General features: G+C 49.9%; 1 protein-coding gene and 2 long non-coding RNA genes across 4 annotated transcripts in view; all 3 read right to left on the reverse strand.

Moving 5' to 3' along the window:
* Positions 1 to 518: 518 nt before the first annotated feature.
* On the reverse strand, positions 519 to 2,159 carry LOC130265857 (uncharacterized). The gene is made up of 5 exons (XR_008842685.1): positions 2,071 to 2,159; positions 1,414 to 1,549; positions 1,102 to 1,187; positions 657 to 908; positions 519 to 559 (listed from the first exon to the last, which is right to left on the reverse strand). It is a non-coding gene; the product is annotated as an uncharacterized LOC130265857 (long non-coding RNA).
* A 5,219-nt stretch (positions 2,160 to 7,378) lies between these two features.
* Positions 7,379 to 9,134, reverse strand: LOC130265873 (uncharacterized). The gene is made up of 2 exons (XR_008842693.1): positions 8,968 to 9,134; positions 7,379 to 8,337 (listed from the first exon to the last, which is right to left on the reverse strand). It is a non-coding gene; the product is annotated as an uncharacterized LOC130265873 (long non-coding RNA).
* Positions 9,135 to 18,387: 9,253 nt separating this feature from the next.
* The window catches only part of PDE3A (phosphodiesterase 3A), a 190,845-nt gene continuing 185,675 nt past the window's right edge, over positions 18,388 to 23,557 (reverse strand). For both annotated transcript variants that reach the window (XM_056515200.1, XM_056515195.1), the window contains exons 14-16: positions 23,333 to 23,488; positions 19,776 to 20,016; positions 18,388 to 18,667 (exon numbers count right to left, since the gene is read on the reverse strand). In XM_056515200.1, the coding sequence (XP_056371175.1) occupies positions 18,420 to 18,667; positions 19,776 to 20,016; positions 23,333 to 23,488 (645 nt within the window). In that variant the 3' untranslated portion in view covers positions 18,388 to 18,419. The remainder of the gene's footprint in view (positions 18,668 to 19,775; positions 20,017 to 23,332; positions 23,489 to 23,557) is intronic.

Here is a 23,557-nt window from a genome sequence, read left to right on the forward strand (position 1 = left end):
GTGCCTCACGGAGGGTGGATATTCCCGTGCAGAGCTGCCCCTTGAACGCCAGCTGTGCCAGGAACGGGCAGAGCGTCCAAGGAAGCTCAGCAGCATCGGGACAGGGACAGGCATCTGCTCCAAACAATTGGCTATCTAAAGCCCTCATCCCCCAGCCCCACCCATGTCCCTGGGGGCAGCTGACAGAGCTGCCTGGAGTCCAGCTGATTTAGCCCCCCTGAGCCGGGGCTCCAGGTGATATTTTCAAGCAGGAGAAGGCAGGGCCGGGGGGGCGCTCCCGTCCCGTGCCCAGGCAGCTCCCCGTGCCCACGGGAGGACATCTCTCCCTGCAGCAGCTCAGCTCCTTTCAGAGCCTCAGCAAGTTCTTTTCCCTCAGCAAAGGGTGCACATCCCTGCCTCCAGCACACCTCCAGTGGGACCCACCTGGGAAAGCTTTCCATCCCTTCTGCACTTCCAGCTGGCTCCCTGGAAACTCCCACCATCGTCCAAACAAAACTTCATCCCACCTGAACCTGTGATTTTAAGGCATCTCTGCAGGCTGTCGGTTGGCATTTGATAGCTGTGAGGGAAGATTGCCTTGGCTTTAGTGCTGCTGCTGCTGAATGAGGCCTCAGGCAGGAAGGGAAGGGAAGGCAATTGGGGTGGACAGGACACACCTGGCAGCTGCCTGGGAGCTCTGGGAGGCTGGAACCAGGAATTGCTGTCTGAGCCCCTCTGCACGCAGCCCGTGCTGCCATCACCAGGCAGTGCCAGCTGCTCCTTGGGGTGCCTTTGGGCTGTCAGTGGCTGTGTCCAGGCTGAAGCATCTCCAGGAGCCTGTTCAGAGCAGCCCCTGAGCCGTGTCCGTGCCAGCGCCCGCCGGGCACCCAGCGCCCATCCCGGGCCGTGTGCCTGGCACAGGCAGGACACTGCAGGCACAGGAGGGGCTGGTACCTTCCAGGGGCTCCTGGCCTCCTCCTGCCCCATTCCCTGCAGCTGGGACACACAGGAACACCCAGGAGCATTGCTGGCAGCGAGCAGGAGCCACCGAGGCCTCTGTGCAGCTCTGAGCCTCAAAAGCAGCCCCAGCTTCAGCAGCTGCTTCGTTTTGGCAACACTCACCTGCAGGAAATGCCCCCTGCCACTCTCCAGAAGAGCTCTGGTCATGCAGCAAGGGAAGCCTCAGGACTTATCCTGCTCATTTCTCCCTGCAAAGAGATGTTGCAAGAGAAAACATACAGCTGGTGGGTAAATCCTGGAAAGGGCAGGAAAATCAGGGTTATGGGAAAAGTTTGCTGCTATCAGTGTCAGCTGCCAGCCACTTCTACCCTACAGCCATGGCAGGGGCTAGTGTGTAAAGCAGCTTTAGCAGAAGAGAAGGAGCTGCAGTTCCCTTGCTGGAGCCAAGGATTCCCAGCCTTAGGAGATTCATACCTGTGACCCAGAGATTGTCTCAGTCAGTTGGAGCAGAGTCCAGGTACTGGCCGGGATGTGAGTTCAATTCTGCCACATGCTGCGTGCCTGAGAGTCAGATTTCAGGATTTCTCTCGACCCCACTATATCCTGTGATCTGGAAATAAAGAAGAATAGTCTCAGCTTTCAATAAAAGCTTCTGCCGGTGCAGAGCTTTTTTTGCGTTGCAGAGCAAGGGGGAGGGGGAGCATCTCAGCCGGCTCCAGCCCCGCTCGTTCCGCAGCGCTCCGGGCAGGAGCCCCGGGCTGGGCGGGCACGGGGAACGGGAGCGGCGGGACTTGGGGCTCCCGGGGCCGGCACGGCGCTGCCCGCGCCCCGGCCGGCTCCAGCCTCGACCCACCACCCGCACGGGGAGATCCCGGCCCGCTCTCCCGGGCGCGGGTGACCGGCACAGCCCCGGCTCCCCGCGGCCGCGGCGGGACCGGGCCCGGAGTCCCGCGGCCGCCGGGCCGGAGCGGGAGCGGCAGCGCCGGCTCGGCCGCAGGCCCGTCCGGGGCGGCGGCTGCTGCCCCGCGGCCATCCCGGCCCCGAGATCCGCACCCGCCAGCCCAGGGAGAGGCGGCGCCGCCCGGAACCCCCAGCGGCACCGCCAGAACCCAACCCCACCCCTGGTCCTACCTGAGCGCCTCAGGATTCGGGCAGCACCGGGGCCGGTCCCTGGGTCGCGCTCGGCACAGCGCCCGGACGAAGATCCCGCCGCATCCCAGCACGAGCGTTCCCGAATGGAGCGGCCGGGAGCGGCTCGGGCCGCTTTTAAAGGGCGCGGGCGGGGGCGGGGCCGGGGGCGGGGCCTGCACAGGTGCGCGGGGCGGGGCCTGCACAGGTGCGCGGGGCCCCAGAGCGCATGCGCGGGGCGGGGCTGAGGGGGATTTAAACGGCCTGCGCGAGCCCGGCGGAGCCGTTTGCTCCTCGGAGTTCGTGGTGCTCGGGTCGGGCTCTGTCTCTCTCTTCCTCTATATTTCTGTTCTTGATTTCTTTTTCTTACCCCCTCTCCTTTCTTCCCTCCCTTCCTCCCCTCCCCCACCCCCCACACCCTCCCCCCCCCCCAACCCCCCCCCCCCTCCCTCTCCCCCCTAGCCCTCCCCTCCCTCCCCCCCAAACCCTCCCCCGCGGCCCGGCTCCCCCGCACCCCCCCATACCTATACATACCCTACCCTATGACTACCCTACCCTACCCTGCCGTATTCCTTTTTCCTTCTGCTGTTCCTTCCACCGTCCTTTCCCCCAACCCTGGGCCCCCCATCCCCTCTCCCTGCTCCCCTTGCACCCCCTTCAATCCTCCCCTCCTTCCTCCACTCTCCCATTCCCCCCCCAGCGCCCCGTCCCCTGTCCCCGCTGGCCCGCACACTCCGGCACCCCCCGCCCTCGGTCCTTGGTCACCCACCCCGACCGCCCCGTCTGTCCCCCATTCCCATCCTCCGTGCCCGCTTTTCCTCTTTCCCCCGCCCCGCGGGCTTCGGGGCGCCGCATAATAAAGGCCGGAGAGCCCGAGCGGCGCCCCCACCGTCCCTGCAGCCCCACACGGGGACTGCCCGCCCTGCGGGTGTCCCCATGCCGGTCCAACACACCGCCCGACACCGCCGGGGCTCCGGCTGTCCCTACATCACACCGGGGGTCCCGGGGAGGTCGGGGGGTTTAGGATGGGCCCCCTCCTTAGGAGGGGGTCCCGGGCGGGTCGGGGTGGGGGGAGCGGGTTTAGGATGGGCCCCCTCCGGAGGAGGGGGTCCAGGGGGGGCGGGAGGGGCTCCCTCCGGAGGAGGGGCCCTGGGGCGGGGCGGGGGGCGGGGCCCCCTCCGGAGGGGGGGGGCCGGGGTGGGAGGGGTATGGGGGGTCCGCCCCCTTGGCCCCTCCCACCTCGGGCCCTCCCCTCCGGACGGGGTCCGGCCCCGAGCCCCTCCCCAGGACCCTCCTCCGGGAGGGGGGGGGGGGGCGGGCAGGACAGGGGCAGGCACACGTTTGTGTGGTGACTTTTTTTTGGTCTGCTCACGCTGCAGAGTGACGTGACCCCCTCTGCTTCCCCCCCCACCCGCCCCACCCCTCCCTCCCTCCCCCGGGCCCCGTCCGGAGGAGGGTCCTGGGGAGGGGCTCGGGGCCGGACCCCGTCCGGAGGGGAGGGCCCGAGGTGGGAGGGGCCAAGGGGGCGGACCCCCCCGGCCCCCCCCCCACCCCGGCCCCCCCCTCCGGAGGGGGCCCTGCCCCCCCGCCCCGCCCCAGGGCCCCTCCTCCGGAGGGAGCCCCCGTCCCACCCACACCCCTCCCCCCCCCTCGGGCCCCCTCCTCCGGAGGGGGCCCATCCTGAACCCCCCCCCCACCCCCCCGGGACCCCCTCCTAGCGAGGGGGCCCGTCCTGAACCCCCCACCCCGGGACCCCCGGTGTGATGTAGGGACAGCCGGAACCCCGGCGGTGTCGGGCCGTGTGTTGGACCGGCATGGGGACACCCGCAGGGCGGGCAGTCCCCGTGTGGGGCTGCAGGGACGGTGGGGGCGCCGCTCGGGCTCTCCGGCCTTTATTATGCGGCGCCCCGAACCCCGCGGTGCGGGGACAGCCAGGGGAGAAGGGACGCAGGGATGAAAGGGGCAGGGAGGGAAGCGGGACGGGGAGGGAAAGGCCGGGGGGGGAGAGGGACGGGGGACACAGGAGGGGAACAGGAGAGGGGAGCGGGGTGGGGACAGGAGAGGGAGAATGGGGGGGGGACAGGTTTGGGGGAGAAAGAAAAGAAAAGGAACACGAGGAGGAGGGAGGAAAGGTAGAGAGAGAAACAGGAGGAGAGGCCGAAAGGGGCGGGGAAAGGGTCGGTTTGAGGAGGAGAGAGAAAGGCGGGAAAGGGAGAAAAAGGAGGGAAACACGAGGAGGACGAAGGAGGGGGAGAGGGTTTGAGAGGAGGGAAAGCAGAAATCCATCCTGTCCCTGTGCGCGGAGCTCCAACGCAGCCACCCGTCGGCAGCGAGCTCAGCCTGAGCAAATGGCGGCCGAGCCAATTACCTGGAGTTAAATCACCTCGGCCACGCCCCGCGCAGCCGCACTGAGACCCCGCGCACCTGTGCCGGGCCCGGCCCCGCCCCGCGCAGCCGCACTGTGGCCCCGGCACGCGCAGCCGCACTGAGACCCCGCACACCTTGGCTGGGCCTGGCCCCGCCCTTAGCCCCGCCCTGAATCACCGCCCGGTACCGCCCCGGAAGCACTGCCCGGTCCTCCCCCTGAAGCACCGCCCGGTACCGCCCCTGAATCACCGCCCGGTCCCGCCCGCGGTGTCTCCGGTCCCGCCTCACAGAGCCCCGGTCCCGCCCGGTTCCACCCGGTCCCGTCCTGCCCGGGCCGGGGCGGGACCATCGCTCGTGGCCCGGCCCCTCTCCCCGGGCCGAACCGGGGCTGCTCCCGGCACCGGGTGGGGCCCTTGTGCTCCAGTCCCGCCCCGTTCGCTGGGGCTGCAGTACCGGTACCGGGCCGGGTCGGGCGGGAGGAGCCGCTCCGCGCCCGGCGCTGCCGCTCCCGCTCCACCTGCGGCCCGGGACAGCCGAACCCGCCGGGCCCGCAGTGCCGGGAATTTCTGATCAGCGCGGGCAGAGAATCCGCAGAGACGCCCGACAATAAAGGGCACTGGGGAGACGGGCGGCAGCGTTTCCGCTTTAAATTAAAAATCGCGTGGGGAAATAAACGTGTGAGCCAGGCTGGCCCGGCTCCGTGTGGTCGGCTCCGGTCCCGGCTCCGCCGCGGGGTTCAGCCCGCGGGACTCCGGGGCGATGCCGGCGCCGAGCGGAGAACGGGAAACGCTCGGGGCGGGCGGGCTCCGCTCGGAGCCGGCGCTGCCCGGCGCTCCTGACCGGGGCCGGGGCTCGGCACAGCCCAGCGCATCCCGCCGCTCCCTCAGCCCTCGGCGGGATCGGGTTCGGGGCAGGGACACCCAAACCCGGCAGGGCCGGCTTGAACGGCTGCGGGGAATCTCCCCTCTCCCCTCCTCGCCCGTTTGCCGCTGCCCGAACCCGGCCTGAGGCTCAGCTCCCCGTGCCCGCCACCTCCCCAAGGAATTGCGCCGGGATTTCTCAATCCGGCAGGGCAGCAATGCTGTTCTCCTCGCTGGAGATCCGGATTGCAGCGGCGTCCCCGCTGCTGTCCGGATCGAGCGGGGAGCGGGAGGTGTGTGTGAATAGAGGGGAGGGTGACGCCGAGCTCGGGCTGCGAGAGCGGCCGCGGCTGCGAGGGCGGGAAGCGCGCGGTGCGAGCGGCGGCTGCAGTACCGCGCTGTGCCCACAAGGCGGCGTTAGCGGCGGGTGCGCAGCCAGGGCTGGGGCGCGGGGCAGGGGCGGGGCTGGGGGAGGGTCCCGGGGGGACGGACACGGGAGGGACGGGGTCAGCGCTGGGGATGGCCTCAGGGTCCCTCGGGAGGGACGGGATCAGCGCTGGGGATGGCCTCAGGGTCCCTCGGGAGGGACGGGATCAGCGCTGGGGATGGCCTCAGGGTCCCTCGGGAGGGACGGGATCAGCGCTGGGGATGGCCTCAGGGTCCCTCGGGAGGGACGGGATCAGCGCTGGGGATGGCCTCAGGGTCCCTCCGGAGGCGCTCGGGCACAGGAGATGCCGTGATGTGCAGGTGACACCCTGGGGCCCCCACGTGTCGAGGGACCGGGGCTGGGGTTGCGACGGGCTGGGCTTGTGTGAGAAGTGGATCTTTGGGTGAGTGACAGGCGTGGTGGTGCACCGAGAAATTGGCTAGTTAGCTAAATATTGAATTAACTGCCCAACTAACTAATAATAACTAACTAATAATAACTAATAACTACTCTCATTAGTACTCCAGAGTAGGCATGTAATGTTCAATCAAGGTAATTATTAGTCACTGCCATCTGGAGTATTAATGAGGGGCCCTACCTGGTATATATGAAAAAGGAGAAAAAACATGTATGTCTGGTGCAGCAGTAGAAAATTTCAGGCTCTTGAGGTGTGGGAGTCCAGAGTATTCCTCTGGCTTCCCTGGAAGGTTTAAGACCCCCCTGGTGGGGTCCCCAAAGACCCTCGAATGAGACCCAGGTGTCTCAGGGGCTGGATTTAGCTCCTTGGAACAATTTACCAACATTGAGAGAAGAAATGCAAGCCACAAAAATAAATAGAGTGTAAATTAGACTGTTAGAATGTAGAATGAGCAGAGTTCTAGAATGTTTGTGATAAGGGACACGTGGCCAACATGGAGAATTGAGGGTGTGGATACCTCTTCCTCCTTCTTCTCCGTGTCATCCATGCTGGGTGACACGCTGGCACTCTTAGATTGGATGAGAACAGAGCTGCACCATGTAACAAGATTGTATTGTATTGGGGGCCATTTGTAAATACCTAGTAGTGATTTAGACTATAAAAGATCAGTCCTGCCTCTGCCAGGCAGATTCTGCCCTGGACGTCTGGCGAGCAGACTGCTGTTGGCTGGACGAAGCATTCCTGAGATAAGGAAGAATAAACAACCATGAAAACCTCTAAGAACAGCCTCCTGCAGTCTCTCATTGATGGGCATTGGAAAAAGCTGGGTTCCAGACCACCTGCATGTCCTCCAGAGGTGATCTCAGGTCTAAGGAGACACCTCAGGATGTGACATTGAGGTGTAAATATTTTTAAATAATAACATAAGGGTTTTTGGTGGTTTTTTTTTTTTTTTTTTTGACTTGCAGGGAGCCTGAAAATTTGTACTGCTGTTTTTCAAATTGCACAGCTAGAAAGGAAAACAAAGTTAGAAATAGAATTAGAGAGAAAAAAAAGAAAGAGTGAAAAAGAAACAGAGTTAGAGACTACTAGAAACAGGGAAAGAGAAATAGAGTCAGACAGAAATAGAGAGAAAAAAAAATAAAGAGAAAAAGAAAAGAAATAGAGAGAAAAAGAAATAGAGTTAATGCTACAGCAAATATGAAAAAGAAAGACAGGAGCCAAGGGGAAGACGTGGGGTATCTTGACTAGGGGCGACTTAACTTTATTGAATGAATGTTTTTATTCACAGCAAAAGACAGCAAGGTGTACAAAGGCAAGGACAGGTACCAATTCAATTACAGGTACACTCCATGGACACATGGCTGCTAAAGGTGAATTATATACAGAGCAATGCATGGAAATGCAGCAGCAAGTGCAAACACAGAACAATACAGGGGAACACAAACCAAAAATATATATTAATGCAATAGAACCATTTTTCTGTTTCTGAAGTGTTGATTACAGTTGCTATTATTTACACATGAAACCCAACACAGAAGCAGCACACAGAAAGAAGAACACTTGTGCACCACACACGACTCTTTCAGCTCACACACAAACTCACCGTGGCTCTTGTCTCCACTGCTCCATTACACCACGGCCATCAGTGCTCCTAGGAGCCTGAAAAACACTCCTGCTGACAAAAACCTGGTACTGGGACTGTCCATGCCTCAAAAACCCTCCTGCTGACAAAACCCTGGTACTGGGACTGTCCATGCCCAACCTCTGGGGATGAACATAGTCTTGTTGGCTGGGACTAAGGAAAAAAACTCAGCTGGGGGGGAAAAAACCCAACCCTCTGGCTGGGGACTTTCTATTCTAAATTTAAAAATGAGTTGACAAAGGTAAAAGGTAAAAACCATATGCACAAGGTTAGAAGCAGTCAGCACACACACTGGCACAGGCAGACAAGAGCAGACAGACACAGACACAAACTCTCCAGACAGACACAGACTCTCCCAGACAGACACAGACTCACACACGCTCCCCCTGTCACACTCTGCAGCTGACAGGCTGACTGCAACCCTCGCTTGGAACGCTGCATGAAGAGGATGCTTCAACACATCCCCCGGCTGCTGCCCTTCAACACCCAGCGGGAGATTCCAGGGAAATCGGCAGCATTGGTGACTGCAGAGATGGGAACCCACCTCAGGGACCTGCGAGACAGCAGGAGCTGGTCAGCTAGAGGTGATCCCCACACATTTCCTGCCCAAAACCCCATAGAAAAGAGAGGAACAATAAAGTTCTGTAACTGTTCTACCCAAGCGGGTGCCAGGGCAGCTCCGAGCTAAGGGGCACAATAAAGGCCCATACAGTAGAGATGCACACAGTAAAGGTACATGCAACATAAGCCAAGACAGCTACATACAGTGTAAGCCAAGGTAGGTACACACACCATGGATGAGGACTGGAGATAACTCTCTGGAGGATTAAGTCTCAAGCCCAACACTCTTAGAAAAGATAGAACCTATGGAACTAGTGAGGGCACATAAGGAGGGTCTAACACACCCCCTACAGAAGGCCGAGAGAATGGCACGTGAAAAGCAGGCGCTACCAAAGCTGAGAAGGAAGATGGATGAGAAGATCTTGTGTACTTCTTTCTGTCTCAAAAAGTAAAAAGGTACATGTGCTGGAATAAGCACAATGCAGGAAAGTACACGAGTAGAGTCTGGCTACCGTGGCTCGGAAGGATGCTGATAAAGCATGCAGATGTGACAAAGGTGACACAGATGGACACAAAGGTCAGAACACGGACACAGATTACACAAGAGACACCAGTTATTTACCCAGAGCTGGAAGGAACTGGAGCAGCCATCAAGTGCAGCATCTCAGAGCCAGAGCTGGAATGAAGAACGTGCCAATGTCAGAGCCGGAGGCTCAGCGAGCTGGACTGGGAAACACCTGCAAGTGAAACAAGCAGAAGGAACAGAAATCACCTGGGCCCTCGGATATCCTGAGCTGTATCCCCTGAGCTGGGGAGAGACACTTTTGAACAAACCTGCGCTGACAGAAGGGAAAACTGGCAGAGAAGGGCTGGCTATTTACTGATCATTTTATTACAATTATTATTTATAATAATGAAATTATATATTTATATAAAATAGAACCACAAAATAGGTACTTTATATACACAAAATTATAACAGCTATGATCTGAAATACAAGAAGCTAATTCACATACTGAAACTGCCCAAAGCCAACTGGTGTATTACAAAACCTTCCTATTCTGTGGCTCCTAGTTCTCCATGAAATCCATAACCTTATGGTGCTTCAGGAAAAAGGCAGCACTGGAAAGTGGATCAGGATATTTTTGACGGGACACTGAATGCATGGTTTGAAATGCTGAAGTCAGTTTTTATAAAAGGCCCTCCAGTCCCCAGCTCCAGTTGTACCTGGAGCCAGGATCTAGGGCTCAGAAGTAAACAAAGGGAAAACGCAAACAAAGGTCATAAAAACCTCTAAGCCAACTAATTTAATGTAATGTCTACAACATTTTCATTTGTCATGGAGAAAGAGCCCCATAGGCTGTGACCCTTTTAAACCTGGCAGCTTCCCCCTGGCGCACCAGCTGTGACAGGCACTACAGAGAGGACCTGGTGTCCTTCTGCTGCTCTCCCCTGGCAGCACCTTCAGCCTTAGGAACCAGAGAGTCCCTGAGCATGTCCCAGCTGGACTGTGGGACACCTTCATCCCTCCTCACTGCAAGTATTTCACTCAGCTGCATCTCCAGCTTGTCCCAGAGGTGCCACAGCTCCCTGACAGGAGCTGGCAGCCCCGCTCCCAGCTGGGAACACGGCCAGCTGAGCTCCCAGCTGCTTTCACCACCACCAGACTGTCAGCACTGAGCTACTTGTTGGCAACCACCGGTCCTGAGATGCAAATAAAGCTTTCACTGGGTTTCAATCAGAGTCTAAAGGGGGTACAAGTAATTTGGAATCTGACCCTTGAACTGACAGCTGGGCACCGAAACCCATTTCGTTCGATAAAGGAAAAAGAAACACAGGCAATAGGATACCACAGAATTATATTTATGTTGTACATTTGTCTTCACATTGCAACATCCACATTGTTCATTTTGTGACAAGTATTTCTAATGATTTTGAATACATATTTACTGTATAATACATTTTACCAAGAGGCACTTCCAGTAATTCTGGCAAAAAGGAGCTTCATTATAGTGTCTAACTTACAAAACAGTAAAAATAAATAATGTTTATCTAAAAGATTTTTTTTCCTGTACAGAATCTATTTTGTACAAAACATTTATCAGCCATTAACTAAATCACTTAACGAATATTTGTGAAGAGAATATATTAAGTATTGCTACATGTATCGAGTGCAAGATACTAGTGAAAGGAAAAGAATTCTTCTGTTTATGAAAATCACCTAAAAATACAAGGCCTTGTTCCTGAAGTGTTTAGAAAGGAGAAGCTTGGTTACAACAATATTGACAATATATAAATATAAATTAACGTATGTAGTACTTCGTGAAAAGAACACTGTGTTAAAAACTGGCGTGTACAAATCCTAAACAAGATGGCACTTTTCTGCATTGCCACTTTGGCTGGCAGTTATTTTTTAAAATATTGCTTCAAAAGAATTATAAAGGTACACAAAACCCTTTTCAAATAGAGCCATATAAAATTACACTCCCCCAATTTTTTCTCACCTTTTGAAGTGAAAAAAAAAATCAAGGAGGGATTAAATTTGTAGTACACAAGTGATCGGTGGAAACTTTCTACTACAGCTGAGTGTGAATAAGCATTGTTAAAATAATTTTGCCCCAAGATCTCAGGCCAGGAGTCAATCCTCACAGGACAGGATGTAAGGCAACCAAATTTCCCAGTGTTTCCTGAAGCAAAAGAACTTTGTCTGGCCTGTTGTCAGTTTTAAAATAAAAAATGTGTACAATTTGGCCCTCAAATCTGGTGGGGGTCAAGTGCTTCAGTTATACTGGCACACCCAAGATTTTAATTCAGAAAGGGTTGTACCCTGCCAGGTTAATTTCTTGATTAGTTCACCAAAATGGGATTTTTAATTTTTTCAGTCACATCTTCTACATGATATACATACTTGCATGTTGTTATCCAGACAGGCCAAACTGTACTGGAAAATAATTGTTTTTGGAAGGTATTTCTTCCACAGCTGGAGTCAAAGACGAAAAAATGTGTTTTTGTTGGAAAATGTCCTAGTTGTTCTTCTATCAAAAGCACTAAAAAGAAAAAAAAAACTGCCACCCATCAGTGAAAATGTTAATCTGTTAAACAAACGTAACCCACAGTATAAATCACGGCTTTTTAAAAAGTGAACTTAAATTACTTTCCATCATGCAAACATCTGATATTGATTATTCAAGAGAAGAAGACTTAACTTTAGAAAAATAATGACCAAAAGTACGCTGGCATGGTTGAAATATTAAAAATATCATCAACATCACACAGCAGTTATTAATGTTGTCTTTGATCCTTTGGAACACCTCTGCAGTATCAAGGTTTACAAACACCTACAAATCACCATTTTGCATTCAAATACAGGTTTTCACTGTGTTTCAGGATCAGGCAGGAACTTTGAAAAGGAAATTTAACAGACTAGCAGGCTGTCTACCTAAAGCAGTATGTACACACATGGCAAACCCCTCACTGTTTTCTCTCTGACCAGATCACAGAGCTTTAATTTTTAAATTTTTTTATTAGTTTTCAGGAAAGCATGGGGGGAAAATGACTAGGGTCAGAGGAGACAAAAAAAGCACTACCAAAAAAAAAAAATCTCCCAACTCCTTTCAAATAAATACTTATTAAAGCAAAGAGCAGTTGCTAATTCACATCAATTGTTTGTGAGCGTTCGCTGCAGTGAAGGAAGACAGTGTTGAAAACTGAAGCCATTATTTGATCTGATTCCCATGGTTTTTGCCTAAGGACAAGAGGATTCAGTCATGAAAGGACACGAGGCCTGCAGCTGTGGCAAAGTCCTGTATACCTGCTCCTCTGCTTCCACACAGAGAACAGAAACATTCAGGCTTCCCTGGCTAACTCACCTCTTGTCACCCCTGCAGATGTCAGTGGTGCTCCCAGAGCACAAAGGCTCCTGTGGCTCCCAGGGCAGAACAGTTCCCCTCTGCTGCCCCATTCCCACATCTCAGGTGTACCAAACACAGCTCTGGCAGCAAGAAACCACTGGCACGGACTAGCAACCTGAAAAGCTCAAGTGAAATATCCTTTTTGTTTTCCTCCTCTTGCACCAAGCAAAGCTTTCCTTAATGAAGGAAAATTAAACAACTTCAGTCAAAAATTCTTCTTGATTTACTGCATCCTTCAGCCTGACAGACCTCACCCAAGGCCAGCTGGTTTTACCTGAACTCAGCACTTGGGAGAATTCTGCACACTGAATTGTGTGACACTGGCAGTGACACCATTGCTCACCATTTCAGACTGATCAGGGCAGTGCTGATAACCAGCTCGAGCTCTGCCCCCTTCTGTCACTGTGGAAATGAATTCTTCAGAAATACCCCAGCACTGTTCTGCCCCCAGAGCTTGTATCGTCCTAAGAGCTCACCCAGGTGACATCTGCATCCTGCTGAGCTGCTGTGATGCATTTCCATCACAAGATCACCTGCCTGCCAGGAAAATCCCACTAATGGCCTCTGAATAAATCATACTTAGGCTGTAAATAGAGAGTAATTCTCACACTGCTCCCTCCAGTGCTGGGACTCAATAACTACCACAGCAAGGGCTAAACCCTGCTTTGATTCACCTGCAGAGCAACGTTGTTTTGCTAAAAAGAGTGATGAAATTCAAAGAAAGATTTATCATACTAAATTGCTCTCAAAAGTACTGGTACTATTTCACTCTAAATCAAAGTTTGACTCTGATAATAATCTTGCAAGCTCTTCCAATGTTTCTTAAGACACCTAATTTCTATTATTCTTCCATCTGTTCAAAATCACTTAATATGTATTTTTCTCCAAGATTCCCAGACATTCTTACTCGTTGATTCACTGAAAAATAGGAAAAAAAAAAAAAAAAAAAAAAAAGATTCCCCCTCTCTAATTAATTGAAATAATGATTTTCTCTTGAACACTGCCATCATTTTGCCTAACTCTGCAACATCAAATAGCAATTAAACTCCCAGAAAATCCGTGTTTACTCCATTTCAGCAGGATTGCATTTGCTTTTGAAAGAAAAGGAAAATAAATTTTGTTTTATGATATCTGATACTGGACTATGATTTCCTTTTCTCCTTCCCACAGAATGCTGGTTTGACTGGCTGCCTGCAGGTGCACAACCCACCAGCTCTGCCCAGCTCCTCTGGCAGCTGAGGAATCCTCAGGTTCTAAGGAACTGCCAGGGCTGAGGCTGAGGAGAGCAGGCAGCCCTGAGTGCCTGCAGAGAGGTGAATTCTGCACTCTGGAACGTGCTTCTGTCCAGCCTTCTGCCCCTCATCCTTGCCTGACCCCCTCCCTCCCTGACCACGGGGTAGCCCCATGGACAGGACACACAGACTTTGCACAAGTGCTTCATTAGCAACCAGCACCAACCACAACCCTTTTGCTGCATTAGACTTATGGCTAGGTTTTCAAAAATGCATAGGGTTCATTTTGAAAACTGACAACATTCTCTGGGATTCCACACTGCATTTGACTTTCCAGGGCATTTCTGAAGAAAGATGGGGCCAGATTTTCAGAAAGAAAAAGAAGATAAAATTCTAGTGATAAAGCAGACAGAAATTTAGAATTTTAAAGAAAACAAATGAACTTATTGTCCAGCATGGAATGCATAGAATGGGACTTGCGAACAAAATTTGCTTAGATGGGACCTTTAAAAGCATCTACATGAATCTCTACAGCCTTAATTTTCTTCCAGATTCAGACCACCAGGATCTTAAGAAATTGCAACAGTGGTATGCTAACAGTAAAGACCTAAATCCACCTTTAGGCTGATGATGATGCAGAGAGGAGTTCGCACATGATGTCAGAATAAAAACTATCCTTGCCTTATGCACAAAAGCATTCTCAAATTACATCTACCCTGGGAACCATTTCCTGCCCAATCTGACCTGTTTGCTGTGAGATCCAGTGCCCTGCACGATGTCACAGGAGGGGCTTTGGTGGCACAGCTTTGTGCAAAGCATTTCATCCACACATGGAGGCCATCCAAAACCCTGCCAAGAGCACAGGAAAATCCCTTTTCCCTCAGGTGGTGGCCCCTCATTTCTGATGCACAGCTTGCAACATCTCATCAAACACCACCTCCCATATTTGGGATCTGAGAAGCTAGTATCTTACACTCCTCCCACAATAACAAGGTAATTAAATACTCTGGGGCTTTCACACTCCCACATGTTCCCTCTGCAACACAAGGGTACTGACAGAAGTTATATTCCATGGTAAACACCATGTGGCCATCAACAAAAGTGCCAATATAGGGACAAAAGCACTGCACTGGGAGCTGCAAGGACTGCAAAAGCCTCCTATTTCAGGCAAACTTCTAGACTAGAACAGGATCAGACACCAAGTGCCATTAAAGTGGGGAAAACAAAATATCCAAATGGAAAATATCATCCAGCCTTTCTCTTCCTGTTTTTAAAGAACAGAAAACTAAAACACTTTGGGTTTGCCACTGCAAAACACTGATGAAATGGGGGTTGCCTTCTTTATTATCTAGCACACTGCTTTACATATGGTATGTACCAGCAATTCAAATCAACATTGTAAACAACCCACCTAAAACATGAGCATTTTGCTGACTGGATGCAATTAATTTTCTTTAATTTGTTTTTCCTTCCTAAAAATATTTCATAGACTGTGGTTTATTTGGTGCCTGCAACACCAAAGGACTACACTAAGTGGAAAACCTTCAAGATCTTCATCCAAAAGGCTGCTGTAACTTCAGGAGAAAATTTTTGCCTCCTTTGGATTAGAAGATATTATCAAGCCCCCTAAATTACCCACTTTGTTATTTATGAATCCCAAAGCCCACCCCCTCTCCCCCCCCCAAAGAAAAGAAAGTTTTCACATTCTTGACATAAAATCCCTCTGGTGTTTTCTTTTGTGTTACATCTAAGCAGCCTGGAGATTGACTGAGAATCAGATCCATGAGGAGGGGCCATCTGCAGGAATTGGGTTACTGACTCTTTGGAGTGGGAAAAGAAAAGTCACCTCTTACCAAGCTGAGCACTCGCAGCTACTTCAGCTTCTTCTGGAATTTCTTTCTAGTTTGGATAAAAACAACAATCAATCATTCTCATTTTAAGTCAGTCAGCAATTCCTTCACCATAAAGGTCCAGGTCAGTGACTGTTCCCATGAACAGGCTTAGGTGTCAATGGTGTATCTGTTTCTAACAGCTGCCTTGGCAATGCACAAAGCCAAATTACAAGTGGACACTAATTTTTACTTAATGGCAACCAAAAAATATAATGGTTTTATTTCATCACATTCTTAAATATCTTTTCTTAGTTAGTTCTTTTCAACCCTATGCATGCCAGATTAGAGGAATATGTGAAAACCTACTTACAGGATTTTTGCCTCCTTCTTGAATGCTTCTTTGTTATTTTACCAGCTGGGCACCCACTAACACTTGCTGCAATAGATTTTTTTTCATCTTCCAGCCAAGGCAATATAAAACCCAGTATTAAAATCCAGTCGCAGTGGTTATGCACTGAAAATTGAGCAGTAAGTGCTTGGAGATGGGACATTTTAAAGCATCTCTGTAAGTTTAATTTTTAAAGGACTGAATGAGAAATAATAAATCCTTCTCATACTATAAGCTATGCATATCACCTGTAGAAGAAAAGCCCAAATAAAACGGTTAAAGTGAAGAGAGATGAAAACAATGCAAGCTGGAATTGGTCGAGACTTGCTGAGATCTTGGAGACAGCTTTTTTCTTTGGAATGAATTCTGCTATGTCCCTTCCCTTTAAAATAGCAGTGCAATTTGGATCTTAGCTTTCCTGACCTCATTGGAAAACACTTCCTAAACATTCCTGCTGATAAGATCATTCAGAACAGAATCAGGCAAATGCAACCAGTAAAAACCCCAAACCCTCTTTTGAGCAAAACCTCGCTCTGAGAGAAACACAGAGCAAGCAGGAACTCTGAAGTGGTAACACACGTGACTGGCTCTGATAGAGAATGTTTTCCAACATTTTGGGAGGTGTCAACAGCATCATGAAATTTGGTGAATGTGTGACAATAGCAAAAAGTGATGGGTGTAATGTCAGTAATTTAATACAGAAAGGACTTCTACAAACTCTGCCTTTCACAAGGAATCTTACTCTCACAAGCAGCCCTCTTGGTATTGGGCTGCAGAATCAAAGTAGAAAAAGCATACATAAGTCCAAGGATTTTTCAGAGATACTGAAGTTTATACATATAACTCTCTCTGTGGGAACAAATCTCTGAATTGTGGGGTACTGGTTGGTGCTGCCAGTCCCCAAGAGCATTTGTATTTTAAAGCCTTGATCCTCTAGACCACTGGTTTCCCAGAAGGGTCTGTACAAATTACTCAAGACTTTATTCCTGGGGTTTGGAAATGGCTACACTGTATAAAAATGTTTTTGTATTTATTTTTTAAAAAAATTATCTTTACAAAACAACCTTTCCCTTTTTTTCTTTTTCTTTTAAAGATATCACTATCTACAGGAACCCATAAAAATTTTTCCATATTTACATCTAGATAGCTAATCATTGACAAATATATTGTGAAATAAAATATTGAAAGTGAATATCCAACCTTTTAAATAGACATTTGGCTCACAGCATAAACAACAAAGAAAACAAATGAACAACAACAACAACAAAAGATCTGCTGTTCTTACAAGCCTGATATTTTCTTTCTCTTAAAAAAAAAAATAAAAAGAAGAAAGAAGGAGAAAAAAATTCTATTGGTGGGATCAAACATGCTGCTTCTCAGCAGAATGGCAGCACCAAGTGCTCCCAGCAGCTGCTCCCACGGAACCCCGAGCTGCCTGGAGCTGACGCTGTGGCACAGCCGAGTGCCAGCCCTGGCACTGTCCCCTGCAGCTCCTCCTGCCCCTGGGCTGTCCTGGGCAAGGCCCCTGCCCCCAGGAGCTGAGCTGTGCTCTCACAGGAGACATTTGGAGCTGCAGCTGCAGCAGGCTGAGCCAGGGCAATGCACCCCTGAGGGGACAGAGCAGCCACCCAGGGCAGCATTCCCTGGAAACATCCCTGCTGGCACTGCCCCAGGGCAGCATTCCCTGGAAACATCCATCCTGGCACTGCCCCAGGGCAGCATTCCCTGGAAACATCCATCCTGGCACTGCCCTGTGGGCAGCATTCCCTGGAAACATCCCTGCTGGCACTGCCCTGGAAACATCCCTGCTGGCACTGCCCCAGGGCAGCATTCCCTGGAAACATCCCTGCTGGCACTGCCCCAGGGCAGCATTCCCTGGAAACATCCCTGCTGGCACTGCCCTGTGGGCAGCAGATCCCTTGGAAACATCCATCCTGGCACTGCCCCCAGGGCAGCAGCCCAGGAGGAGGAGGAGGAGGAGGCACAGCTGGGCAGGGCCAGAGCAGCAGCCTGGGCCACAGCTGGATGGCTGCTGCCCACAGCTGGAGTGCAGGGCCAGGGGAAAGCAAATCTCCTCGGGATTGTTCCCTTGCAGGCACCAATTCCCTGCAGTTCTGGCCTTCTGTCTCTTGTGGTAAGCTGGGATATGTGCTGCAGCTGGTGTGGTGATAACTCAGCCTGTGCTCTACCTCCTCACATCCACTCACACGTGCAAACACCCCCTCACTCACACTTAAGTGTTGGCAGGATATATCAGCATTCGTATAAAGCTTTGGAAGTTTTATCCCTCAGCATTAAGAGCAAAAGCTACTTAACTGGTACCTTACTGTTCACTGCAAATGTGCTTCAGAAGCAGCATTTCCTTAGATAATTTCTCCTGTAAATATCACAGTGACCATAATATATCAATAAATGTATTTTGCTGAAGTGTGCAGCCAATAACCCTGGCTATATATATATATATTTATAGAATTCCACCCACCCCAAATCTCTTCCAAGCAAGTCTGTAAAGCCGGTGTTGCAGTGTGAAAGCTTCCTTGAGCATAGGAGTTGACACAATGTACCTCACCATACAAAGGAAAGAGAAACAAATTGAACAGCTGTAGGCGCATCATCCCATACTTCTACAGTGTTGTGTCTAAATGCTGTGCTGGCTTGAGAAAGAGTCTGTGCACGAGTCAATCTGTCTGAAAATACTGCTGTAAATATCGTCATTGGTTTGGTTCTACAGTTGTGTTCTCCTCTTCGTCCTTCTTGGCCTTGCCTTTCTCCTCCTCCTCCTCCCTGATGGCCTGGATTTGTTCTGAAGACTGGTGCAGTGGGGATGGCTCCGTGCCTTGCTGCCCTGACCCAGCTAACCTCTCCTCATCCTCTATCACTTTCTGCCACATCTTATGATTCTGAAGCAGGTGCTGAGTGATCTGACAATAGATTTTCCTCCTCTTGAACTTCTTCTTTCCTGCAAAACAGCATGTGACATTAATGGTTAATTCTGCACATCAGGAGATGTAGATTTTAAGTTCCACATCCATATGTGACTTACTGCACTCATCAAATCTTTCTCAGGTTTCCCAAGAGAAAACAGGGATGATACCCAGGCAGGGCATGAACGTGTGTGGGAAAGAACAAAAAAAGTGAGGCTGTTGAGGGAAAAAGCTATGTATTGGTATTTCATGAGTGCAGCTAAGACTGCTGTTTCCTAAAACCTCTGGGTACAGGGGAGAGAGGGAAAGATAACTCAGGGGAGGGAAACAAAGGAACAGTAGTAGAAAATTCCGAGGGAGAAAGAATATGAAAGAAAGAAAGAAAAAGGTAATGCAGGATTCAACTGATGAAAGGAAGAGGTCTCTAGCTGCATTATTTTCTCTTAAAAATCACTTCCCACAAGTGATTCCTCCTTTAAAGGTAAAAAACCTTTCATCTCAGTACAGCAAATATTGTCAATGTTGCCTTTCTAGAGGAGAGGCAGGAGAATGAGCTTTAGTTACTGATTAGCCAAGTGATGCAGCTCCCAGCACACAACACAGCAATGCTCAGTGCCAATTCTCCTCCCTTTCTTCATTTACCTTGAATAGATTTGCATTAAAATGATTCCATTGTTAAAAACTCTTTTACTGCATCAGCATTTCAGACCCCCATTCTATTATTCCTGTATGTCATGTTAGCTCATGGAAATGATGAGTGTCTTCCTTGAAAAATCTTCTCCTGGATATCTTTTTTTCAGGATATTATTGCAGTCTGTTAACCAGTGCTGAAAGAGTCTAGAAAGCCCTCATGCACAGACAGAGGATCCACCACCAGAAACCCCAGCTAAGGTAGAAGTAAGTGGTGGATATGAACCCCATTGGTCCTGAAACCGTGGAGCATCCCCATTAACAAGTGTGATTATTCTTGTAATTACTAATGCAAGTGCTAGTGTAAGTGCTGCAGCTTCACCAAGGACAGCACTGACTCACTGCCACTCTGGAGGAGCCCTGCTGAACCTGGCCAGCTCGCAGCCTCTGCTGAGTGTTCTGCTCTCAACATGGAACTTGTTTCGTTGGAAAATGGAAGTGCCAGCAACTTACTGGACCCGGCGTTCTCGCAGGTTTCCATTTCTGCTGTTTCCTCCTCTTCCTGCTCATCAGTGTCTCCTGATTCATCACTGTCTTCTATCCATCTCCCTGGCATCAGCCCAGCCGAGTCGTAGGAGTTGCAGAGCGGCCCCACGATGTGGGTGATGAAGGACTCCTGCAGGTGCGCCAGCTGAGGAGCAGAGCGGTCCATGAAGGGGCTGATGGGCAGCCCCAGGCTGGCCTCCTCATCACCCTGGGCAGATGAAACAGCTGTCATTCCTCCAGCCAAACCAAACAAAACCGGGCCACAAAAGGAGCAAAGCATATCCAGCCAATTAAAAATGCTGCAAGGACAGCATCTCAGTGCCACCCTGCCTCCCACCGTGTCAAATGTCACAGCTCTCCTCCAGCAGGAGCTGACACCAACCGTGTTACTGATACCAATAATATGAATTTAACTAGGATGCCAATGACTCTGCAGAAGGATGCCCCTAGCCCTGAACTTTACACTGCGTGAAAACCTGAAATTGTTGTTTCTTTCCTTTCTTCACATCACTTCAGAAAAATCCTTTCTGATTGTGTGACTGTTAAGTTCACAACAACCTTGTTTACAGGGAATAAAACAACCTCTACACGACAGGGCTATCTCACCAGACTAATTTTCTTATTAATTCATCCTTATTAAAAGTGACCTGGAGATGTCCTCTTGGCTTTGGGTCACAAATATTTGTTTCCTGAGACTATCAGCACGATCCCTATGAAAGCAATGCATGACATTTGTTAGTTCAAAACCAGTAAATCTTTCCCATGAAGCTTTTTGTTAGCTTTTCTGGGGGAGAGAGGGAGGCATAAGACGAGTTTTTTCTCTTCCTTCTCATGAAGTAAAACTTCATTGCAGAACCAAATCTGATATACTCAATTCCCCATCACAGCAAAGCTTCTGGTGATACCAGTGTGCTTTCAGCTGAGCAGACATCACAAGACCAGATGCCACCTTTGCCCCAAAAAACATCTAACCTCCATCACCAAGCCTGATATGTGACTTGGTGCTGTAATGCAGAACACAGTTCTGTATCTAAGGATATAGATTAGAATTTGGAGAGGAATGTTCAGTTTCCACTACATTATACTTTGCTTATATTTATCTCTTAAATTTTTCAGAAGTAATGGTCTTCCTAGCTGACCAACACTCCATCTGCATCTGTATTTGGTGAAGGCCAAAAAATGAGAGCTAAATTTTGGAGTATGTACAGCAAATATCTCATTTCCTTGCGTTTTGTTTGTTAATTTTATAATAAACCAACCCTGAAATGTTACGTTCAATCACTAAAAACAAAATATTTGTGCTGACAAAACACTGAAACATGCCATCCATTCTTGAAATAGCAAGCAAATTAAGAAGAGGTGACAGCTTGCTCTTCTTTGCAGAAACATATCTGAGATTTCCTAGTTGTGAACTGGGAAAAATGCTGACTATTGAAATGTTTACAAATTCTTTTTATATTTCTCTGTTAAAATATGATTTATTATGTGAAACATCTTGCAATTTGTTTTTTTAATTCTAATATGTCTATCCTATCTTCAAATAATTATGCTGGACGTGAGAGAAGGAAACATCCTGCAACAATATGAAACAAGATGTTGAATATTTTAAACAACGCATTTTTAATAAGCAGTTCTTATTTATATGGGAGTGAAATTCTTCAAAGGAATTGGTAACAAAGATACTTCATGATTTTCACAGCACAGATGTGTGCTTTTTGATAATACTTCCAGGGAAATTCAAACTTCCCATAAAATTCCCCTTTTTAGAAATGAGAGTAAGAGGTCTTTTCCAGTTGCAGGAAAAAATGTAATGCTCAAAGGCATGGTGAACATGGTTAGATACACCTCTTGTAGCATTATACATTAAAGAAAAACAGATGTTATAAGAGATAAAAGAAACTGGGAATATATCTTATCCTTCTTAATGTGCCAAAACCAAGTCCAATGTGCCAAAACCAAGAAAATGTTCTGTTTTGAACCTCATTTCTGAATGATGGAAAATAACACAGGCTCATACTGTGGAACAGATAAGACAATATCTTCCCACATCTGCAGCCTCACAAGCTTGATTCACTGTCCAAGGCTTTGATGGTATTAACACATTGGGGCACTTCCTTCTGATCTAACTTTTATTGGAAAAAAGCAAAGTCACATTCTCCATCTGATTAACTGCTTCTGTCTGCATGCACTAGTCAGACACACATGATCATCACCAGAACTGCCAAGTACAGTTTGTTGGGACAGTTGTAATGAAGAAGAAAAGCATTTCCTGAAAGAAGATTTGGGACATGAATGTTGTTTTGGGACACACTCTCTTTGTTTAAGAAAAAAACGAAAACAAAAATAGAAGCAGCTATATTCATGGTATATGTAAGGTTTACTGTATTTTCTTTTTCTTAGGAAATTTGAAAGAAATGAAGAAGCTTCAGGTCAATGTCTGAATTATGTCCCTTTCCCTGTCTCTTCACACACTCCAGAAGGCAGCAGCAAATCCTGTTGGATTTTTTTTTCCCAAACTGTAAGTGCAATAAATTTAAGGGAAGTGGAAAAAGCTTTAAAGGGGATTAGTCTGTGACTCCAAGTCAGTGCACAGCCTCCTTGAGAAGTCTGTGAGTTGTCTGGTTCAGTGATTTAGCCTGTTTGCTCCATCTGGAAAAGACAGGATGTGGGGTTTAATCTGACCAGAACATTCCAAATGTTCCCACTCAGGAAACAGAGGAATAGTGTGGGAACAGCCCTGACCTTGCACTCAGCAGGGCTAAAGAGGTTGTAATGAGAAAAGGTTCACTTCAGGGCTCCCTTACACCTAGAAAGAGGGGGGCAGTGCCTGGCTGTATTGCCAGCTCTGTGAATCAGTGTGTGCTGTCCTCCCTCCCTGTGCCACCAGCATGGCCCTGCATCCTCACTGCACTTGCACTGATGAACTCAGAGCTGGCACTGCTGCCTTAGAACGAGGTGTGGGTCAGGATCAGTGTGCAGGGAGCAGATGTGGCAGGCTGTAGTGCTGCCCAGCAGTAAAGGTCCTGCTTGTGTGAACAGACACGTGGCTGCAGAGAAGCTGAAACAACCCCACTGCTCTGTTTGCACACCTGAACAAGGGTGTCGTGCCCACTTTTGGAGACTGCATGTCAATCAAAGTGTGAGACTGCAGAGAGCATGAGAACCAGCAGATGTCTTGGAAGAACACAGAAGGAAGGATGAAAACAGGGTTTGCACTAAAGAAGAGGGAGGTGACAGCCACAATGACTGACAACAGGAAAAGAAGAAAAAAAGAGGAAAGAAACGCTTGTTCACCATGCCAATGTTTGTCCACAGTGCCAGACTTGAACAGTTCAGCCTGCAGAAACACCATCAGAGCTCTCTGAGGACACACCAGAAACTTCAGAGACCAATGGACTTGGACTGCTCCAGCAAAGCCGTGGATTAATGCAGCCCCGGCCACCCTCTCACCCCATCTCTGCGGCTTTGCCTCGCCAGCAGCACTGCGTGTCCAGAGCAGCAGCCAAGCCCTGCAGCGCCTTTACCTGCTCGTAGAACTCATTGACAATGCCCTCTGTCCACTGCAGGTGCAGCTCCCTGCTCTTGGCAGGCCCGTTGATGTCGGCCAGCTTGATGCACATCTGGCACACCAGCAGGCGGTCGTTCTCGTTGCTCCAGTCAATGCCAACGTCGTCGTTCACCTAGCAGGCAGGAGCAAGAAACCATGATGGCAACCCTGGGCAGAAGGAGGCAGCCACAGAGGAAGAGCT

Source organism: Oenanthe melanoleuca, chromosome 1A (genome assembly GCF_029582105.1).
Source record: "Oenanthe melanoleuca isolate GR-GAL-2019-014 chromosome 1A, OMel1.0, whole genome shotgun sequence".
Taxonomy (NCBI): Eukaryota; Metazoa; Chordata; class Aves; order Passeriformes; family Muscicapidae; genus Oenanthe; species Oenanthe melanoleuca.